This window comes from Gastrolobium bilobum, unplaced genomic scaffold (genome assembly GCF_033153095.1).
Source record: "Gastrolobium bilobum isolate Gb01-03AN ecotype WA unplaced genomic scaffold, APGP_CSIRO_Gbil_v1 utg50887, whole genome shotgun sequence".
NCBI classification, from domain to species: domain Eukaryota; kingdom Viridiplantae; phylum Streptophyta; class Magnoliopsida; order Fabales; family Fabaceae; genus Gastrolobium; species Gastrolobium bilobum.
In genome coordinates, this window is record NW_026897800.1 from 181,159 (window position 1) to 201,709 (window position 20,551).

A 20,551-nucleotide genomic window follows, 5' to 3' on the forward strand; every position below is an offset into this window, starting at 1 on the left:
CTATATTAATGGTTTTATATATCTCAACACACTCCTTCACACGAAAGCCCATTAGGCTTGAAGGGTGGACAATGCACAGGCCCACCTACCTGTGCGAACAAAGAAATTCTACTTAAGAGAAAGTGGAGGGCAACGAGGATCGAACCCGGGACATGAGGCTCTGATACCATGTAAAGAACCAATTCAACTCAAAAGCTTAAGCTATTGGGTGAGGCTGTATTAATGATTTTATATATCTCAACAAGAAGATTTGATTCATCGCAAAAAAAAAAAATCATTTATTTTTGTTCAGCACACTCCATATACATCTATATACATAATTACATTCATTTGAACCCACTCCCCTAGTAGTGCAATTATTCAAGTACCTTAATGACCAACCTTTAATATCAACACTTCCTTCAAATCATTCCTTGGAAATCTGATGACCCCATAATAAATCAACCTGATCATCTTCTCAAGCCCAAAAAATAGAAGATTATGCATTTCATCTATTTTATTATCAATTCTCAAGAGACACTCATTTCTAAATGCTTACGTCTTCAGTTTTTCTCCCTTGCCATCCTTTGAAGAGTTATCATTTAAAGCAACACATACAGGCTGTGACTTTTTTCTGGAAACATCACAAGGTGTCTGAAATCCAATATCTTCCACTGCACCAACTGTATTGAATAACCGTCTTTTGTTTACCTCCTCAACCAGTGATCGGTGTAATAATTGGCTCCGTATATCAATTAACGATCTGTTCCTTGTCAGTCTACGATTGTCTATCATTATCTTACTTTTACTAGTAGAATCATGCGATCCTACTAAAGCTTTACTCTGGTGGCAATTGCTTAAGTCTTCACTGGGGGAAAACCTTGTGTTCCTGTGACACCTTATGATGGGAAGTTTATCCTTTCTGATTGAAGCCACATTGTAGTCCTGGTCATCCACAGAATAGTAATTCAAGTTGGAATATGTCCCTTGTGAAGAGCATCGTGAACTGGTATCATCAAGCAAATCATCTGCAACAATAATAGCTTGTCATGTTACCATAGAGACTAAAAATAGTTAACCAACACTTTCTCCCCTCCTACTAGATGATTATAGTAAACTGTAAACCATGACTGCCTTACAAATCAATCACAAACATTAAACTGAAATGAGAAGGGAAGTGAATGGGAAGACATATTATTAGGGATTCTATCTCCTTTCTCCGATACTATTTGTAGGATTTATTAACACCATGCTCAGTCTCGAGCTTGAGGCTTCCAAAAGAAAATTAAACAAACATGTAGTAGCTAACTATTTGTGTCCTCAAGGACATAATAGCACTCCCCAACAAAGCCAACCAAGTGAATTGCTAAAGAAGCCTGCCACCATGTAGATGGTGTACAATATAATCTGTTAGAGCTACTAAATAGGACATTCACAACATCAAATGCAGTAGGAGGGAAATGGACAAAGAAGACATACCATGGAGCCAATAATATCCATTTGATGCTTCCTCAGGTTTACTGACTAAATCTAATATTGATTCTTGGAATGATGAACTTGAAGAGAGGGAGCAGAATCGATGATGAGATTCATCATCATCATCTGGATAACTGAATGTGTGGAAGGCATCTGAACAGTTTCTTTGCCTCCTACGAGGTAGCAGAGCAGATATCTCTCCATCAATCATATGTGCAATTTCCAAAGGCTCCCAATCAGAAATCTCTAGTTCTTTTACCATCTCCATTGCAACATCAATGGGGGTGTCAGTGAAAATGTCAAAGGGAAAAAATACATTCCTAACAGAACCTGCAGGAAAAGGAAGCAGAAAAAATTGTTGTTACTTCAATATGCGGGCTTGAACTATAAGTGAACCACCAGGCTGAAGTTTACTACAGGTCTATAAACTTTAGCCAATTAAAGACTCAAGTTCATTTATAAAACATAAGTAAATGTTTTGTGGACAAATTGCAAGAAGCATGTACTTAGTCTTAGACAGCTTTACAAGAAGATTTTCCTTAAAATGAACCAACTGGATATTGTGCATTTTGGAAAGATTACATACCATCCTTATCAGAAATTTGAACTTTGAGAAAGATAGCATTATCTTCAGGATTCAGCTTCCCTATTATTTTCATTCCAGTCCTAGGAAAATGATCACTCAATTGCAATTTTTCCATCTCATTGTCATTCAAAAAAGGCTTCTGAATACCAAACTTTATTGTTGATGACGAATCATCAGACACAAGAAAAGGTTCAAGCAACAAATCCTTTGCCGATGGTCTGTTTGCTGCAGGTACTAGGCATTTTGCAATAAACTTCCGCGCTTCCATGTCTTCAATCCGGAAAAGTGCCATTGGTAGCTTCCCCTGAAATATGAAATTTTACTTTTAATAAAACACCTAGATTTGTTGATATCTTGAAACTTACACCAGAACCTGAATTTACCGATGTCACTTTCTTGTAGATTTGTGCTGGATTAGAACATTCACTGTATGGATAGTCAGATGTAAGCATTTCCAATACACACATGCCAAATGAGTAAACATCAGCAAGTTCATTGTATTCTTCCTCATACAATTCTGGTGCCATGAACTCCGGGGTGCCTAGCGCAAAAGGAGAAAATTATAATTGCCAAAAAATAATAGCAGTTTCTCAGTACCTGCAAGTCTGCAATAGTCATTGGCAGAAAAGTAAGTACCTATAACACTGTGGGCTGACTGGGAACCACGGAGAAATGCAGCTAGTCCCAGGTCACCAATTTTCACTTGTCCAAGATGGCCATTGACAAATATGTTATCACATTTGAGGTCCCTATGGATTACTGGTGGATCATGACCATGTAGATAAACTAGACCCTGTAAGATTTGGCGAGCCCAACTCTTAATTGCTTGTATGCTGACTCTCTTATATTTCTTCCTGTATCTGCATGTGCCAGAAAATTATCAATTATTTGCATATAACAAGCCTGAAAGTTGCAATATAAATTTCATGCTTAAGGACTGTGACCCTAGGTGCTCGTGATCATATTCTTATTCCTTTTCTTATCCCTGGTAAGTGTCCATTAAATATGAATCGTTAATATTTCAAATATATCAAACAAAATCCATGTGATGACTGTTGGTCCTCAATTGAGCTAGAATAATCTATATCCGAAAGATACTATAGATAAGAGGCAGCAATTCATTTTTCTAAGTTCTTCACAGTTTTTGAAAGACTAATTATGTTAGTCATGAACAAATACCATATAAAGTTAAAAGAAATCAAATGATTTCGCATTGCCATAAGTGCATGGCATGTAATTCCATATTCCTATCATGCAGAGTTGAATGTCTAAAATTCCATATCCTTGCATGCATTAACATTAAAGTACTTGAATACTGAAGTGTCAGGATCAAATTAAAAGAGGTCCGATCAAATAAACAAGTTGCATGCCCATTTCTCTAAGGAACTACATAATGGGACTCAAGTAATTGCCTAATTTTATAGTTGGAAAGGAAGTTACTCTCTCAGCGATCCAGATGTGAACATTTCTGTAACAAAGTTGAAGGCCTTGTTATCAACATCAATCCAAGAGGTGTAGAACCGTATGATGGACTGGTGCTTGAGGGTACCGAGGAGATGAACCTCTGAGTAAAGCCGCTGCAAATCTTCCGGTGTGCGAAGTGCCTCACTGAGTCTGACCTGGTTCCATGCTACCTCTAATCCAAGGACCTCATCAATTGCTTTGTACACTGTCTTCATCGCCCCTTTTCCAAGAACATCTCCAAACTAATTAATCACAAAGAACACAAAACAATTTGTCACATCAAGTCAATTGTAAGAGAGGAGATGTCTCGGTCATTTGCAATTGATAACACAGGTAGTATTAGAAAACACAACATTTTCTCTCATCAAGCTAGAATTTTAGGAGATTACCTATGTTACTAAATCTAATAACAAAATAGCACATGGAATAAGATTGCTTACAATACTAACCATAGGCATAAAACTGGCAAACTAAAAAACATGTCCCTTCCAAAACAACATACCTATGAGTCTATGACACACACAAAAAAAGGGGGGGAAATATGATTTATTTATTTTTTACCACCTACATGTAACATAACTAATAATCCAAATTCTAATGACATAACAAATGCCACAAGAAATGGAGGAGAAAAGCAGACATAAAAATAAAGAAAAAGGGGATTTACCCTGCCATATCGACCAGTAGGGTCCATTTCCTCATAAGGATGCTCTGCGTTGCCATCCTCCTTGTTCTCTCTCTTGGAATACATGTTTGATTCTAATCTATATACACCAACTTATGAATCACCTCCTATACTAGTTGAAACACTATATTGTGCAGAAAGCACAGAAATAAAGGGAAATAAAAGAAGAAACAGTTATTATGGTATAATCCTAAATCCGAGGCTTTCCTTCATGGTTTACGTAAGAGAAGACACCAAAAAACAGCCAGAAAAGTATAGAATAGTCAATACTCTGCATTATTTTACCCACGTTCACGACCGCACATGTCAAATGATTATAGTTCTTAGAAACCATTTGATTTTTTTTGGTTTTCTTGTTCTATTTGAAAACGAAAGTTATAGAGAGAAAGGGTTGCAAGGTTTGTTTGGACTTTGGACGGTGGAATATGCGGACACTATTTAACTATGAAAGTGACAGATTCCTGTCAATACACTTTTTTGGTTCAGTAATTTAGCAAGGGGATTTATGGCAGAGATAAAGCTTCAGGGTAGGGTCAGTTTTGGCCATTCACAAAGCATAAGGAATTGTTGTTGTTGTCGTTGATAAGGGAAAGCAACAAAGCACGGAACTTGAAGAATCTGTGGACACGCTTTGTGGTATTCATTTGTGGGTAACAGAGGGAAAAGCAAACACAGAATGTGTCAAACTCAGAATGAGAAGCTGAACCCAGAAGTTGAAAGGTTGGAAGATGAAAAGAAATTAATGAAGTTATGTAGGTTATTATTTGGTGTAGTTTGAGGGTTGGTACATTTATAATGATTAATCATATGCATACATGATATCATCTTTGGTTTGAAGTGGAGTTGGTGGTGGAACCCATTTGGGACTTTCTTGGCAGCATTGAAGTGCTTGTGATTGTGTCATATACATGAAGGTGGGGTCATTTTGTAGAGAAGGACAAATAGTTAGGTCCATAAATTTGAAGTATTCAATTTCTCAACTGTTATTTAAATTTGAATCTCAAAAACATAAATCATTTCCGTGTATTGCCTCAGGTGCTACTTCAACTTTAATTAAATTTTAGTTGTTGACAAAAATATCAGATATATTATATAGCAGGTCTCATAATTACAATATAAATATACAAAAAATTTAAATGAAATCCGTGATAATCAAATAATAAACGTTATATAAATATACAAAGGGTAGCTTTTTACATTTGTATAAGAAGAATGAGAATTCTTATATCAAATTTAGTTATTAATTTGCTTGTATTTAATAAATTAAAGCTCACTTATTTATTTGACTGATTTTATTGGAGTGAGAAGATTGCGAGCTTTGGTGATCCAATAGCTTCTGTTTTTGTTTTGGTGTTTTGTCTTTGTTTTGTTTGTTTTTGTTCTTAGGACTCTGGTCATGTTAGCTATAAAAAAACTCATTTAATTGGTTCACATATATAATAAATTAAAAGCCCATCTAATTAGTTTACATATCTAATAAATTAAAAGTATTAAATATAAAAAATATCAACTATCAAAATTAAGAATATAGTATAAAATAATGGAGTTTATATTTCTCATGTATCAGAAAATATAATTTTTTTTCTGATATACTCATCGCTATCTGCAGTATCATATTCTTTTTTCTCTCTCCTAGTGGATTCCATATTAGTTGAGTGTGCAAGAAAAAAATCTTATTTTGCATGTTACATAACAAATATAAACCCCTGAAATGGTAAATGTAAATGGGTTTACTTTTTCTGCAGTTACTAGAGATAAATTATTTGCAGTAAGCTCAATACAATGTTATTTTGAGGCAAAAATTATGGTGTTTTGATAATTTTAATTTATTTCAGGGTTATTATATTTTTTATAATTTAATTTTTAATCTTTTAATCCTAAAACGATATTATTTTGAAAATAAATATAAATAATTTATCTACAGTAATTACAAAAATATTTTTCTGTGTGTAAATATGTAAGTAGCGTTATTCTTCCATCTTATCGAAAAATCTACAAATTTCTACCAGGAGGAGTAAGAAGGTTCCAATTTTGGGATGGCAAGGTTGACTTTGGTAGCTGGAATAAAGTTGCCCCATAAGAGATTAATTGTGGGAAGGCTGATTCTATTGGGTTGTGTCACACTGTTACTAACTAGTCATTTTTGACTTGTTGATCATGTTTTATTGTCGTGATATATTGTGGGGTTTCGATTTTTTTATGTAGTAGGAGAAAAAAAATTTATGTTATAGACATATTTTATGTGAGATTCACATTTATTAAAAAAATAAAAAAAAAATAAAAAATATTACACGAAAATTGAAAAATTATTAATAGGAAAAAATAACTCTTCTACGACATCAGAAAATATTTTTCCTATATTGTGTATATTGTATTCCAATGAAATTTAATCTTATATTTTCCCGATGTTTATCCGAATCTTAGTCTCCTATTTTATACATTAACTTGAATATAACAAAATCAACGATTTGTATCGAAGTGCCACCAAGGCCACTGGGTCAACTGCTTGCATGTAATAAGATTGAATAAGGAAAAGACAACGAAAGGAAACAAATAAAATTACGAAGAGAATATATTACATAATTAACCGTGATCTTAAATGTTTAAAATTATTTATGATTAGACAAATTTTATAATATTCATAAAAGATGATTCAAGGAAAGTTATGAACCCATTTTTTATTTTATATAACCTCGAAACAAATAAAATTCTTGTACATATTTTCTTTTTCTTTCTTCTTGATAATGAAAAATGATAGTAAATTCACTCATGTGTTAATTTTATATGATTATAAAAAGTATGTACCCATTTTTTATATATAATCTCGAAACAAATAAAATTTATTTACATATTTTTTTATCTTTTTCTTTATTCTGATAATGCAAATATGATAGTAAATTCACTCGTGTGTTAATTTTATGTCATGATTACATGAAATTATGTATATATTTTTTTTAGGTTTAATATTTTTCATGTTGTATGATGTTAATATTTTTTTTTTCTTTTTTTTATATGGTCCTATATGGATTTCATACACTTTTATATATATATATATATATATATAAGATATAATTTTATTTACTACAACATAAAAAATATTAAATCCATTTTTTTATAAATATTAAATAGACCTATTAATATTTGTGAATATTTATTAAAAGAGAAATAAAACATTAATTTTCGTAAGGTAACGTGAAATCCCTTATCCTCGAGTACATTAACGAAGTAGTAAATTAACTGACCACTTAAAAAAAGGATCTTAAACTCTAATATCTTAAGCTTAGAACGTGCACGTAACCTAGGCCCAATCAGTCTATCTGTCTAGTTGCTTCCATCGGATTATTTAATTGTCATTGAAATCTGTTTCCAAATATTAATGGAAATGGAAACGTTGGCACTCAACATAACAAATATTTAATGTGCACATTTATCCGATGGAGAATATTTTTGGCAGATTGGATGTATTGAATTCGGTATTTTTTTTTTAATTTACAAAAATTTATAATGTGACGGGAAAAAAAATTCAAAAGTAATGAAAGTTTTTCCAAATATAAAAAAAATAAAAATGTAACTAACTATCAAAGATATTCTCCATGCGCTCTGATACACCCATTTGCCATCAAACTTTCACATTTCCATTATGAAGTCGGGATCATATGTTCCTATCACTAACTTCAAAGAATGTTTTTATATTTGTAATGTTGTGTGGATATTATTCTCTAAAATGCATTCTTACACATGTCGATTGTTAATTTAAGTGTATATGATATAATTGGGTTTACTAAAAAATTTCTCCCATCAACATAACAAGTAAGCAGGTGATTCTTCTATTTGCACCACCAGGACTTGTAAACTTTTGATAATCCAAAGTTGATTCAGATGCTGAATAGGAGGTTCCTATGTAGAAATGATTTCATTACTATAACAAATATGTCCACCTACAAATTGGGTTGTCATTGATGATATCATTTCTAACTTAGACATAAAGTTTTGTGTCTGAATTCGTGGAATGAGGACAACCAAAATAACACTCACAAAAACACAAATACAGTATCTTCTTTTTTTTTTTTAAAAACATCCATAATGTGCACGCCCAATAAAGTTAAATGATCACGATTCGGCTGAATGATACAACAAGAGGACAAATATTTACAGGCATTCACTTCACAATGTAATATATTATATGTGGGTTGAGAAAATATATTAAATGATGATATGCTTTCAAACTTTCTTCTACAGAAAAATTATTTTGATAATCTCTACCGTTTCCCTTTTTTTAAAAAAAATAATTAGGTCTGATAGCTTTTTCTTTCTTTTCAAAATCAATTAATAAATATTTTGAAAACAGTTTTTATAATTAGTTTCGTAATAAATCCACCAATTTAGTCATTATTGTTGAAATAGTGTGATTGAGTCTCATTGATTGATAACGGATTAAATGAGATCCAGATAAGTGAGAGAAACCATGAGTCAAACCAAAATGTTAAGATATTGAGTTTAGTTCAGCCCATTAATAATAATCATCTGCCATGAGTTCTCTTATTTGCTTGACAATTATAAGATATTTTGCAGGAAAATAAATACATATAGAGGAGTAGGTATTGATTATTTTTTAAGAAAATAAAATTAAAAAGCACATATTAAATAAAGGAACACTTAGTAGATTAACTTTGAAAACTTTTTATAAGAATGAGGACTAAAATTGAAGAGGGGACACTATAAGAACCAAATTGAAAATTGGTGAAAGCTCATGTATAAAAAAAAATGGTGAAAGCTGAAAGAATCAAAATTACTTTTGCTTTAATTTTTAGAGTAAATACCATTTTTGGTCCTCAGCAAATTTCACGATGCCCGCTTTAGTCCCTACCAAATAAAAAGGCCCATCGTGGTCCCTCAGAAATTCAAAATGGATCCATTTAGTTGAAATCGTGATCCCTCACAAATTCGAAAAAGACTTATATTAGTCCTTAAATGACTAAAATGGGTCTATTTTGAATTTTTTAGGGACCACGATGGGCCTTTTTATTTGCTAGGGACTAAAACGGGTATCATGAAATTTGCTGAGGACCAAAAATGATATTTACTCTAATTTTTATATGCGCTCGCATATTTAAACCGCTAGGAATAATAGTAATGAGAGATTTGAATAATTTGTATGAAGTTATGGATTCAAATTTTAGTGGCACTCATACATTTGTATTTGAATGATTTTAAAGACCTACTCTTACATTAGGTTAACACATTTAAGAGAACTAATTTCCCTCACTAATTACTGACCGAAAGTTCTACTGTCCCCACTCTTGTTTTGTTATTTACTTGGCAGTGTATTTGCACTTGCTAGTAATTATGTAATTGCGAAAGAAAAAAGAAAACTGTGACTAGTGGGTTGGTTACAATAATAGAAATATAATAGCTATTTTTAAGGTAAAAGATCGTCACAGGTGACTTCAAATTATAAAAGTAATACAACTGCATATTGCATTTGGAAAAGCACATGCAATTCATGAACCAATATACGTCAACGTCTTCTTTTCTTCTTCTCTTTTTTATTTGAGAATAACTTAATAAAACAAAGAAAGCCCCTTTAATCTGACGCTAAACATTAAGCATTGTAAATAAGACGTCGCTGTTTAATTTTGACACAAAATGATGGCTCTATGAGATATATACGCTTGAAACTTTTTTTTTTTTTTTGGATTCTTCACACTCAGTTTATAATTCACTTGTAGCAAAAAGAAGAAAAAGCTTTGCATATTGTTCCTAAAAAACCATAGCAACAAAGCTTTATCTTCTTTTTGCTACAAGTGAATTAACTAAATATGTACTATTATGCAATTAATTAAATGTTAGTATTATTGTCTAATTTATTTTCTTAATTAGCTTTCTCATCATTTTTCTTTATCTTTAACATGTTCATCCGTTTGTTTGCGATATTTATTCTTAAGTTATCATATAATGTTAAATTTGATATCATTATTATTTATTTATCTAATATTTGATGAGTTTAAAGTATAACTCTTATTTAATTTAAAATAATAATTTATTGGTAGATGAGATGTGATTATCTAAATAATATAGGGAAGGAAAAAAAAACCAAGATGCACATGAGTTAAATTGAGAATGCAATAAGTCGCCACTTTGTGTTTTCCGTAGGTAGAATATAAATTCTGATCGTTGGGGTGTGATTAACTAAAAATAATATAGAAAAAAAGGAGCATATGAGTTAATTAATTGAACTTAGTCATCTTAGGTCATAAAAAAATCATGATGAAATTGAAGAAGTGATAGTGTTGGCACTCACGAGTTGAGAAAAGAATTGAAGTGGAATATGAAAATTTAAACCAGGTGTTTCTAAGCTACTCAAACCTATATTAATTTATTGTCAACCAGCTCACAAACCGTTATTGTTGTATCTGTTCTGATAGGCTTTAGTTGTTAGCAAATTATTAGCTAGGTTGTTATTATTTGTTGTTATCCTTTAGTCTTTTGATTTATGATTTATTGTTAGCATACACTTGTATTTGCTATTTTCTCTCTTTCGGTTGTAACATACTTCTGTATTTAAGTCAGAAGAATCCTTTCAATGAAATCACAATAGAAAACTTCAAGTCAAATACACTTCCGCTATTGAATTCTATCATGGTATCAGAGCCTCACCGTCCCCCGCTTTAAAAAGTGGAATTAAAAATAAAAATAAAAAGCACAAAAGGTAAACCAAAAATTGGGCCTGTGCAATTCCACGCTTCTAGCCCAAAAGGCTCTTGCGTGAGGGGGCGTGTTGAGATATATAGTCCCACATTGGTTAGATGTCCAACTAATGTGGAGTTTATAAAGCCTTGGGCACTCCCACCCTTTGAGCTAGCTTTTGGGGTGGTGTATCCCAAGGTTCTTTACATGGATGACAACCAAAACAATACCACCCCACCCCCACCACCACTCAAATCCTCTGATTCACGTTCCCCTCTGTACCTCTCTCCCGCTGACAGTCCAGGCATTCTCCTTACAAATATCTTCCTTAAAGGCGATTCCAACTATGACACTTGGAGCAGAGCTATGAAAAGTTCTCTGGATGCCAAGAATAAGCTAGGCATCATTGACGGCTCCGTGACAGCACCGGCAGACGTAAATTCAGATGAGTTTCATGCTTGGAGAATGTGTAACTCCATGATCTCCGGCTGGATTCACAATACAATTGAATCCCAGCTTCGTCCCTTCATCAAGTATTTCCCTACAGCCAAACAATTATGGGATGACTTAAAAGACAGGTACTGTGTTGCTAATATCTCTCGCATATACCAACTCAAAACACTTCTCCCTACCATTAAGCAACAAGGATCCACCATTAGCTCTTACTACACCCGTCTTCGAGCTATCTGGGATGAACTTGAGGAGCACTATACCTCAGACCCATGCTCAAATGGTGCTGATTGTCCAGTCACCAAGCTTCTCACCAAAATCATAAACAATGATCAGGTTTATCAATTCTTGATGGGTCTAGATGAAGCTACATTCGGCATTATCCGCTCTCAGATTTTAAACACAAACCCACTTCCCTCACTTAACCGCATTTATTCTATGGCTACTCAAGAAGAAACTCACAAAAATATCATCCGCACAACACCTACCACCGTTGATGCTGTTGGTTATGCCATTCAAACCAAACCCCCTCCTTCCACTGGCTCCAAACCTCCACAATGTATCTGCAGCCATTGTGGCAGACCAAACCATGACATATCCAAATGCTTTTTCCTTCATGGTTTCCCTCCCAAACAGCCTTCCAAGGACCGCTACAAGCCTAAACCTCCTCATGCTTCCGCACATGCAGCACTCTTGCCCACTCCGTCCACAACTTTAGGACTTCTGCCAACTCCATCACCAACGCATGTGGTTGAATCATCCCCTGCTCTCACACCAGATGTACTGCAACGCTTATTGTCCCTTGTTGACAAACATTATTCAGAAACATTAACTGGTAATGACACTCAACCTTCATGGTTAATTGATAGTGGGGCTTCTCAACATATGACAGGTAATTTACACCTGCTACATAACCCTCACGATATTGCACCTTCTCCTGTTGGACTTCCCAATGGATCCACCACTACTGCCCTAAAAGAAGGAACTGTTTATCTTTCCTCCTCTCTTGTATTGCATAATGTTTTACTAGTTCCAAACCTTACATGCAATCTCATATCTGTCTCTCACCTTCTTAAATCTTCTGCCACAACCATTCTCTTTAACAACTCCTCATGTTTTCTGCAAGACCCCATCACCAAGACGCAGACTGGATTGGGTAGATTGGTCAATGGAGTTTATGTCCTCCAACCCAGCCATCAAGCACACGTTGTTCAAGCACAAACCAAATTATGGCATAATCGACTGGGACACCCCTCATATGATGTTTTTTCCTTTCTTCCTAATTTTTCTTCTGGTTTTAGCAAAAATAAAACACACATTTGTGATGTATGTTGTCGAGCAAAAATGTCTCGCATTCCTTTTCCTTTGAGTAATAATAAAACCTCACATTGTTTTCAACTTGTTCATGGTGATGTTTGGGGACCGTATAGCTGTTCTACACTCACAGGAGCACGTTATTTTCTGACATTAGTGGATGACTATACTAAAACAACATGGGTTTATCTCATGCATGAAAAATCCGAAACACATTTCTTCATCACTAAGTTTATTGCTATGATCAAAACTCAATTTGGCAAGCCACTCCAAACACTAAGAACTGATAACGGTTCTGAATTCCTTTCAAACAAAATGCAAAGCTTGCTTTCCAATCTAGGTATCATTCATCAAACAACTTGTATATACACACCACAACAAAATGGGTGGGTTGAACGAAAGCATCGCAGCATTTTAAACACAGCACGTGCCCTCCGCTTTCAGAGTTCTCTTCCAGTAGAATATTGGAGTGAATGCATCCTAACCGCAGCTCATCTCCTCAATCGTACACCGAACAAGCTTCTTCAAGGCAAAACACCATATGAACTTTTACATGGACGACCTCCCTCATATTCTCACCTCCGCACATTTGGTTGTTTGTGCTATGCATCCATCCACCCCAAGCCATCCGATAAATTTGCACCACGGTCGTCCCGTTGTGTTTTCCTTGGTTATCCTTTTGGAAAAAAGGGTTGGCGTCTGCTTGACCTTGAAACCAATAACATCATAATATCCAGAGATGTCTGTTTTGAGGAATCAACATTTCCTTTTGCCACAGACACTACCTCTCCTCCTCCCACGAGTGCCATACAGCTGCCAACATATCCTACTCCTCTTCATACAGCACCTGAACCACCTTCCCAAACCCATATTCCTGACACTATTCCTTCGTCCCATGACAGGGGGAGTAACTTTTCTTCACTCTTACATACAGAAACTTCCCTACCTTTACCTGATACGTCTACCCATACTCAAGCCTTCCCAAATGTACCTGACCAATGCCAAGCCTCCCCAACTGAACCTGAACCTTATCTCAACATCCTATCTCATCCTCAACGCACCAGACGGTCACCTAAATACCTCGATGACTACTCTTGTCATCACATGAAGGCGCATAAACTCCATTATCAATCACTCTCTCCATCTGTTTCTTCTGATGTAAGGTATCCTCTTGAAAACTACATTTCTTATACATCATTTACACCCAAACACATCAATTTTCTGGCAGCCTTAACTACAGGTCTGGAACCATCATCCTACAAAGAGGCAGCAACAGATGAACGCTGGTGTGACGCCATGAAAGCCGAAATAAAAGCACTCCAAGATAATAAAACTTGGACACTCACAACACTTCCTCAGGGCAAACGTGTTATCCCTTGCAAATGGATATATCGAATCAAATACAAGTCAGACGACTCTGTGGAACGATTTAAAGCACGCCTCGTTGTTGCTGGTAATCCTCAGGTGGATGGTGAGGATTTCACAGAGACCTTTGCTCCTGTCACAAAAATGGTAAGTGTCAGATCCATTCTTGCTGTTGCAGTTGTGAAGAATTGGGAAGTTCATCAACTCGACGTGCACAATGTGTTCCTTCATGGTGAGCTTCATGATGAAGTTTACATGCGTCTCCCTCAAGGTTTTCATGCAACCAATCCCTCACAAGTATGTCGTCTACACAAATCATTATATGGTCTACGGCAATCCCCTCGCAACTGGTTCGCTAAGCTCTCCTCAGCTATGGCTTCATTCAATCCAAGGCTGATTACACACTTCTTACATTCACAAATGGACCTGTCTTTGTAGCAGTTTTAATTTACGTGGATGACATCCTTCTAGCAGGAAATAACTCTGCAGCATGCAATGACATCAAGCACTACCTTAACTCTTGTTTTCAAATCAAGGACCTTGGTCCTCTAAAGTATTTCCTCGGCATTGAGTTCGCAAGGAGTCCACGTGGATTCTTCATGTGTCAACGTAAATATGCTACTGATATCCTGAATGAAGCAGGTCTTCTAGGGTGCAAACCAAGTGAATTCCCCATCGAACCCAACCATAAACTCGCAACTGCTGCAGGCCCAGACTATGAAGATCCCACACGGTATCGAAGACTCATTGGGAAGCTAGTGTATCTAACCATCACTCGCCCAGAACTTTCCTATGGTGTCCACATTTTGTCACAATTCATGCAGCAACCAAAAATGGAGCATTATAATGCTGTCTTGCGTCTCCTTCACTATGTTAAATCCAATCCAGGTCAAGGACTTTTTCTATCATCATCATCGGACCTCCAACTTCGTGGCTTCTGTGATTTCGATTGGGCAAGCTGCCCAATCACAAGAAGATCCATCACCGGATACTTTGTGCAGTTAGGATCATCTCCCATATCTTGGAAAACCAAGAAGCAGCCTACCGTCTCAAGATCCTCAGCAGAAGCCGAGTATAGGGCCATGGCAGCAGCCACTTCAGAATTACTTTGGCTTAAGTCGTTTCTTCATTCATTAGGTGTCTTGCACTCATCTCCTATTCAACTATTCTGTGACAACCAAGCTGCTTTGCATATAGCAGCCAATCCTGTTTTCCATGAGAGAACGAAGCATATTGAACTGGATTGTCACTTTGTACGGGAACACTTAATGCAAAAGACTATTTCTACTGCTCATATTGCCTCTGCAGACCAACCAGCGGACATTTTCACCAAAGCATTAGGCAAGAAACCGTTTTACCATCTGCTGTCCAAGTTGGGTATTTCGCATCTCCACACTCCAACTTGAGGGGGAGTGTCAACCAGCTCACAAACCGTTACTGTTGTATCTGTTCTGATAGGCTTTAGTTGTTAGCAAATTATTAGCTAGGTTGTTATTATTTGCTGTTATCCTTTAGTCTTTTGATTTATGATTTATTGTTAGCATACACTTGTATTTGCTATTTTCTCTCTTTCGGTTGTAACATACTTCTGTATTTAAGTCAGAAGAATTCTATCAATGAAATCACAATAGAAAACTTCAAGTCAAATACACTTCCGCTATTGAATTCTATCATTTATTTCAATCTTAAAGTAAAATGTGTCTGCTTATATTAAAAGAATATCAAAAATATTTGAAAAATAGTTTGATTAACCATTCATTTGAGAGTAAAGACACGTGGTAGGAATAGTTTTAGAATACCCCAGCCAGATCAGGCCCAGTGCCGACGAAAGACTTGAAATTCTATAATTGAGATGGAGCCAACCACACACACTCTCTTATCCATATCATTTGGACGACTAAATTTTTTGTGTATTAAACGTCGGGTGTGACTCATACTTCGCATGCTGATGAGGACTCTAGTTGTCGGGATCAGCAGAAAGATAATTGGAGTTCCACTTATATTTTTCTATTTATATTTTCCTTGTAAACTGAGTGACTTGTAACGAGTGACGGTGAGGTGAATATAATACAGACAAGCTGGACGTAGCCTACATTGAGTGAACCAGGGTAAATTTCTATGTCTATTCTCTCTCTTTCTCTTTTCATTCGCGATTTGTGTGATTGTCGATTTTCAACATAAAATGTATCCAACTGATACATTTTTTTTTTCAAAAGAATAAACTTTTTTAATGTGGTGGGAAAAAAAATTAAAAGTGGTGAAATTTTTTCCAAATATGAAAAAAAGATATACCAAATTAGATGCACATGATATGCCAAAAATTTGTCCCATTTGGACACTGGATCTTGTTTATTGATTTACTCGTTTGATCACTACGAGTATGTTGGCTTAGTGGGGAACCCTGCAAAGAAAATATGTGGTGGGATGTGGAGAGTTACGTACCCAGCACTCTTAATTATATGAGGGTAACTGTAATTAGACAACGATGAGGACGAAAGATAGGTTATAGTTTTCAATTAATTACTGTATTCTGGAGAATGATTGGTTCTATTATTGTTGTTGCCAATGATGATAATCAAAGAATAAAAGAAAACTTATCTACCAAAATTTTTCAGTGGACCATATATTTATTGTAGAAGAAAATGTTATTCTCACATAAGAAGTCTTTGATACATAATAATAATAATAATAATAATGATAATAAAAGAAAGGGAAAATAATTTTTGCCTTTGAGGCAGAAAATATTTTTTGCCACTGAAAGAAAATGAGAGAGAGAAACTTATAAAATGATGGATCTCATTTTTTTTTATTTTCCTCGGTATCAGAGAAATAAATATGAAGTTTGAGACCAAATAAAAAAAAATGAACCCCAAAAAATTATATGAGAGCTCAGATGTGCCACCATTCGTCCGAAGGATCAGACGCTGGTGATAGACCCATCCATCACAGTTGGCACAAATTTCGTCACTGCTCAAACTATCTTGCACCAGCCGGGAATCGAACCCGGGTCTGTACCGTGGCAGGGTACTATTCTACCACTAGACCACTGGTGCTTCGTTGTTAAATTCCATACCATAAAATATATTTTGTATACATTCCTGATTTTCAAACTGTTTTTTCCTTATTACTATTTATTATGAACAAGAGCTGATAAAATCGTGTTGTGCCCTCGCTTGTGAAACTTTTTCTCGTAGGATTTTCCCTTCAGAATCCGAGTGAGATTAAGAACCTATTTGAATTCTTTATTTTTTAAGTTAAAAATTACTTATAAGCTAGAATTAAAAAAAAAAAGTTAAAAGTTATTAGGTAATTATATAAAAAGTTTAATTTAAAAATTATTTAAAAACACATATTTCAATAAAACTATCTCTATAATTTTTCATTTTTTTTAAAAAAACACATAATTCAAGAAAAGCATATAAGATCTTAAAAAAAAAAAACTCCTCCTATGAACTTTTAGCTTTTAACTTTTTCCTTCATCATAAAAAAAAGAATTTTTCATTATAAGAGATTTTCTCAAAATCTGTTTAGCCTAGCTTATGGTTATAAGTAGCTTCTAACTTAAAAAAAAGACGATCCAAACAAGCACTAAGTAATATCTTTTCCACATTTATTTTAATTTTTTACATTTTAGTTAAAATTAATTTTTTTATTTAAAATTTAAATTAAATAAAAGAGTAAAGTATATTTTTGGTCCTCAACAAAAGTACAGGATCAAGAGAAGGACTAACATGGTTCTACTTTAAATTTCAAAGGAATCACAAGTCAAATTTTTTTCTAAGAAATTAAATTGGATCCTTTTTGTTGAGGACCCAAAATGTACTTTACTATAAAAAAAAATCACCCATTTTCTTTTCTATAATTTCCATTGTTTGTCTCTTTTTTCACTTAAAAATTAAAATGACACAATTCTGTATCTACAAAAACTAAACCTTTAATTATAGAAAAAGGAGATTTAAATGAAAAAGAGAGAACTTCATTTGCATAAGCATGCAAAATCTTAAAACTAGTACCCATACTTTCCTAAACTTTTCCATAATATATAATTGTACACACTGTATCATCGCCTGGTAAAATCTTTGCAAACCGAGATGTCTTAGAGGTCTAGGTTTGCATAGGATTCAAGCTCACAATGAGGCCTTTCTCCGTAAGGTTGCTTGGAAGGTTATAGTTAACAAGGAGGAACTGTAGGTTAAGGTGCTTAGAGGGAAGTATGAGAGGAAACTTGACTTAAAGAGATAAGCCAAAGCCCAGAGCTATGATTCTAATTTGTGGAAAGGTCTTTGCAAAAAATAATACAGAAGAAGGGAGAGTTGCCAGCTATGCCTACAACAATATCATAGGCTTTGTGAACCTTGTCGCAGATCCTATCTGGAATACTGTTTGGAAATGGCCAGGTCCTTTCAGATTGCAGAATTTCACATGGCTTATTCTTCATGTTCGTATTCTTACAAAAGGCAAAACCTCTTAGTGGGGAGCCTCTCCTTTCTATCACAATTGTGTCAATGTTGTTGAAAGCATCCTCCATGTGCTGAGGAACTGCAAATATGCTTCCTCTATTTGGAGAACTTGGTTCTTAGGAGATCCTCCTATTGAGTTTTTCACTAACAACTTCGATATCTAGATAATGAAGAATTTGCATGGTGAGTGGCCAACTAATCAACTTTCCGCTTGGATTGACATCTTCGTTACAATAATAAAAGAAGAGAGAAAAAAAATATTATAATAGATACTTACAAAATCATGACCGTTGATTTACCTTTCTATGATTGTGATCTTTACACATGACCATGTCATATTTTTTTTCCACATGAGAAGATTCATTTCCAATTCCTCTAATGCTATTAGAGGGCGTTTAGTTGAGGAGAAATTTTTTGAATACTAAGGAAATGTAATTGATAGAAAAATGGTTGGAAAGTGAGTTTGGTGGAAAAATGTAAAAAAGGTTGTTTGGTTGGAAAAAAATTTACTGGACAAATTAGGTAAAATTTATAAAGTCTATGTTTGATGTGAGATAAAATATAAATGAGAAAATAAGTAGCAATTACAAAAATATCCCTGTTTGGTTGCCCTCTATGTTATGCATAATGTATTCATTAAAAAAGTTCTATGATTTATTCTTAATTTTTTTTAAATTATTAAAATATTATGTAACATGCAGTAGGGTCAACTCAAAGTGTAGTCTGACTCCGACCCAGAAATAGAATTGGTTTGTTTTTCTGAACCTAAACCTGGTTCAATTAACTTGAGCACCTCTACCTTTCAACAATATTCAAGCTATTTACTCAAGGCTATTTTCGACACAAAAGTCAAATCTCCTTCTTTATTTACATGGGAAAGTCACAATACCACCTTCTATGTGGTATTTTTGTTTCAAATTTTTACACATGAAATTGAATCCTAGTTATCGAATTACCCTAGCAAAAAAAATTTAAAAATGCTCCCAAACATAGTATTTTGAACTACCCATTCTTACTTTCCTATGCATCTCAAAAGAATCTTGCTACCAAACACCTCCTTAAGTAGCTCTCCAATAGAAATGACCCAGCTACTGATAATCAGTTGGAAACAAGTATCAAGGCTGGCAAAACCGTGAGTGGAACATTCAACTTTCCCATACGAAAAGAAAAGGCAAACATATGCATTGATTGATTGGCGAAGTTAGGCTATCACCCTGAGGAGACTGTGATTGTTCACCATGAAATCCCTAGTGGATTGGGTCCTCTGCTGACCCACGATTCCAACAATGTAGGGTCTGTTTGATTGTGTTCTGATTTTTTTGTTCATAAAACTGTTTTGTAAAATAGTTATGGAAACAGTTGTTTTCTATATTTATTTATTTTTGAAAGTTAAAAACCAAAACAGAAAACAAAAACAAGTCAGACATGTTCTCTAAATTTGATTTTAAAAACAAAAAAGCAGTTATAGTTTTCAAAACATTTTTTATAAAACAGCCCTTACCAAACGAATTTTTTAATTTTTTTGTTCTGAAAACTAAAAAACTATTTTTAAAAACTATAATCAACCAGAGCCGTAGTTAGTTAGTTTGTGTTTCTTTTCTTTTCTTTTGCTTTCTGGGCTTTGGCCCCTTTGGGGTACTAAAAAAAAGTAATATACTAGTATCCAATCAAATAAATAAAATCAAGGAATTAAGCTCATTTTTCTATTTTCACTCCTGTTTTTGGCGGGATTAAGTTCCAACTTCTATTCACAAAATATTGGGCATATTTGAGTTCTATTCTCAAAAATAATTTTTTGATTTTCAAAATAAAAGAATAAAAAAATCTGTTTGATAATACATGTTTTGTAAAAACAGAGCTAAAAATTATAACAGTTTTTTAATTTTTAAAATCAAATTTAAAGAATATATCTAAGTTGTTTTTATTTTTGTTTTGACTTTTAATTTTCAAAACAAAAAAATATCATTTACTATTCTACAAAACACTTTTAAGGTGAAAACTACAATGTTCATTGGGGGCATCATCAAAGCAGTTTGAATGGCCATTGACTCCATCAAAGATACTGCTGTCATGAAGAAAAAATAG

At 34.3% G+C, this 20,551-nt stretch overlaps 1 protein-coding gene and 2 non-coding genes across 4 annotated transcripts; all 3 read right to left on the reverse strand.

Annotated features, from left to right (window-relative positions):
• Nucleotides 1-275: 275 nt before the first annotated feature.
• On the reverse strand, nt 276-4,543 carry LOC133310423 (probable serine/threonine-protein kinase WNK4). 2 transcript variants are annotated; one of them, XM_061511355.1, is made up of 7 exons: nt 4,173-4,543; nt 3,482-3,747; nt 2,678-2,901; nt 2,425-2,582; nt 2,042-2,345; nt 1,459-1,785; nt 276-1,007 (listed from the first exon to the last, which is right to left on the reverse strand). In XM_061511355.1, exons 1-7 carry the CDS (start codon nt 4,254-4,256, stop codon nt 535-537), a joined length of 1,836 nt encoding a protein of 611 aa, XP_061367339.1. In that variant the 5' UTR covers nt 4,257-4,543; the 3' UTR covers nt 276-534. The 2 variants fall into 2 exon arrangements, with proteins under 2 accessions (XP_061367339.1, XP_061367340.1); XM_061511356.1 differs by having other exon boundaries at nt 276-1,022.
• A 12,348-nt stretch (nt 4,544-16,891) lies between these two features.
• LOC133310459 (small nucleolar RNA snoR114) lies at nt 16,892-16,979 on the reverse strand. The gene has a single exon (XR_009751459.1). It is a non-coding gene; the product is annotated as a small nucleolar RNA snoR114 (small nucleolar RNA).
• A 9-nt stretch (nt 16,980-16,988) lies between these two features.
• On the reverse strand, nt 16,989-17,059 carry TRNAG-GCC (transfer RNA glycine (anticodon GCC)). Its single transcript has one exon. It is a non-coding gene; the product is annotated as a tRNA-Gly (tRNA).
• Between the last annotated feature and the right edge of the window lie 3,492 nt (nt 17,060-20,551).

Excerpts from the sequence above, each read along its gene's own strand:
- LOC133310423 (XM_061511356.1), bottom strand. The coding sequence starts at position 4,256 with ATGTATTCCAAGAGAGAGAACAAGGAGGATGGCAACGCAGAGCATCCT. Across the intron at positions 3,748-4,172 it reads CTACTGGTCGATATGGCAGG|TTTGGAGATGTTCTTGGAAA; the intron begins GTAAATCCCCTT and ends GTGATTAATTAG. Across the intron at positions 2,583-2,677 it reads GTCAGCCCACAGTGTTATAG|GCACCCCGGAGTTCATGGCA; the intron begins GTACTTACTTTT and ends CTTTTGCGCTAG.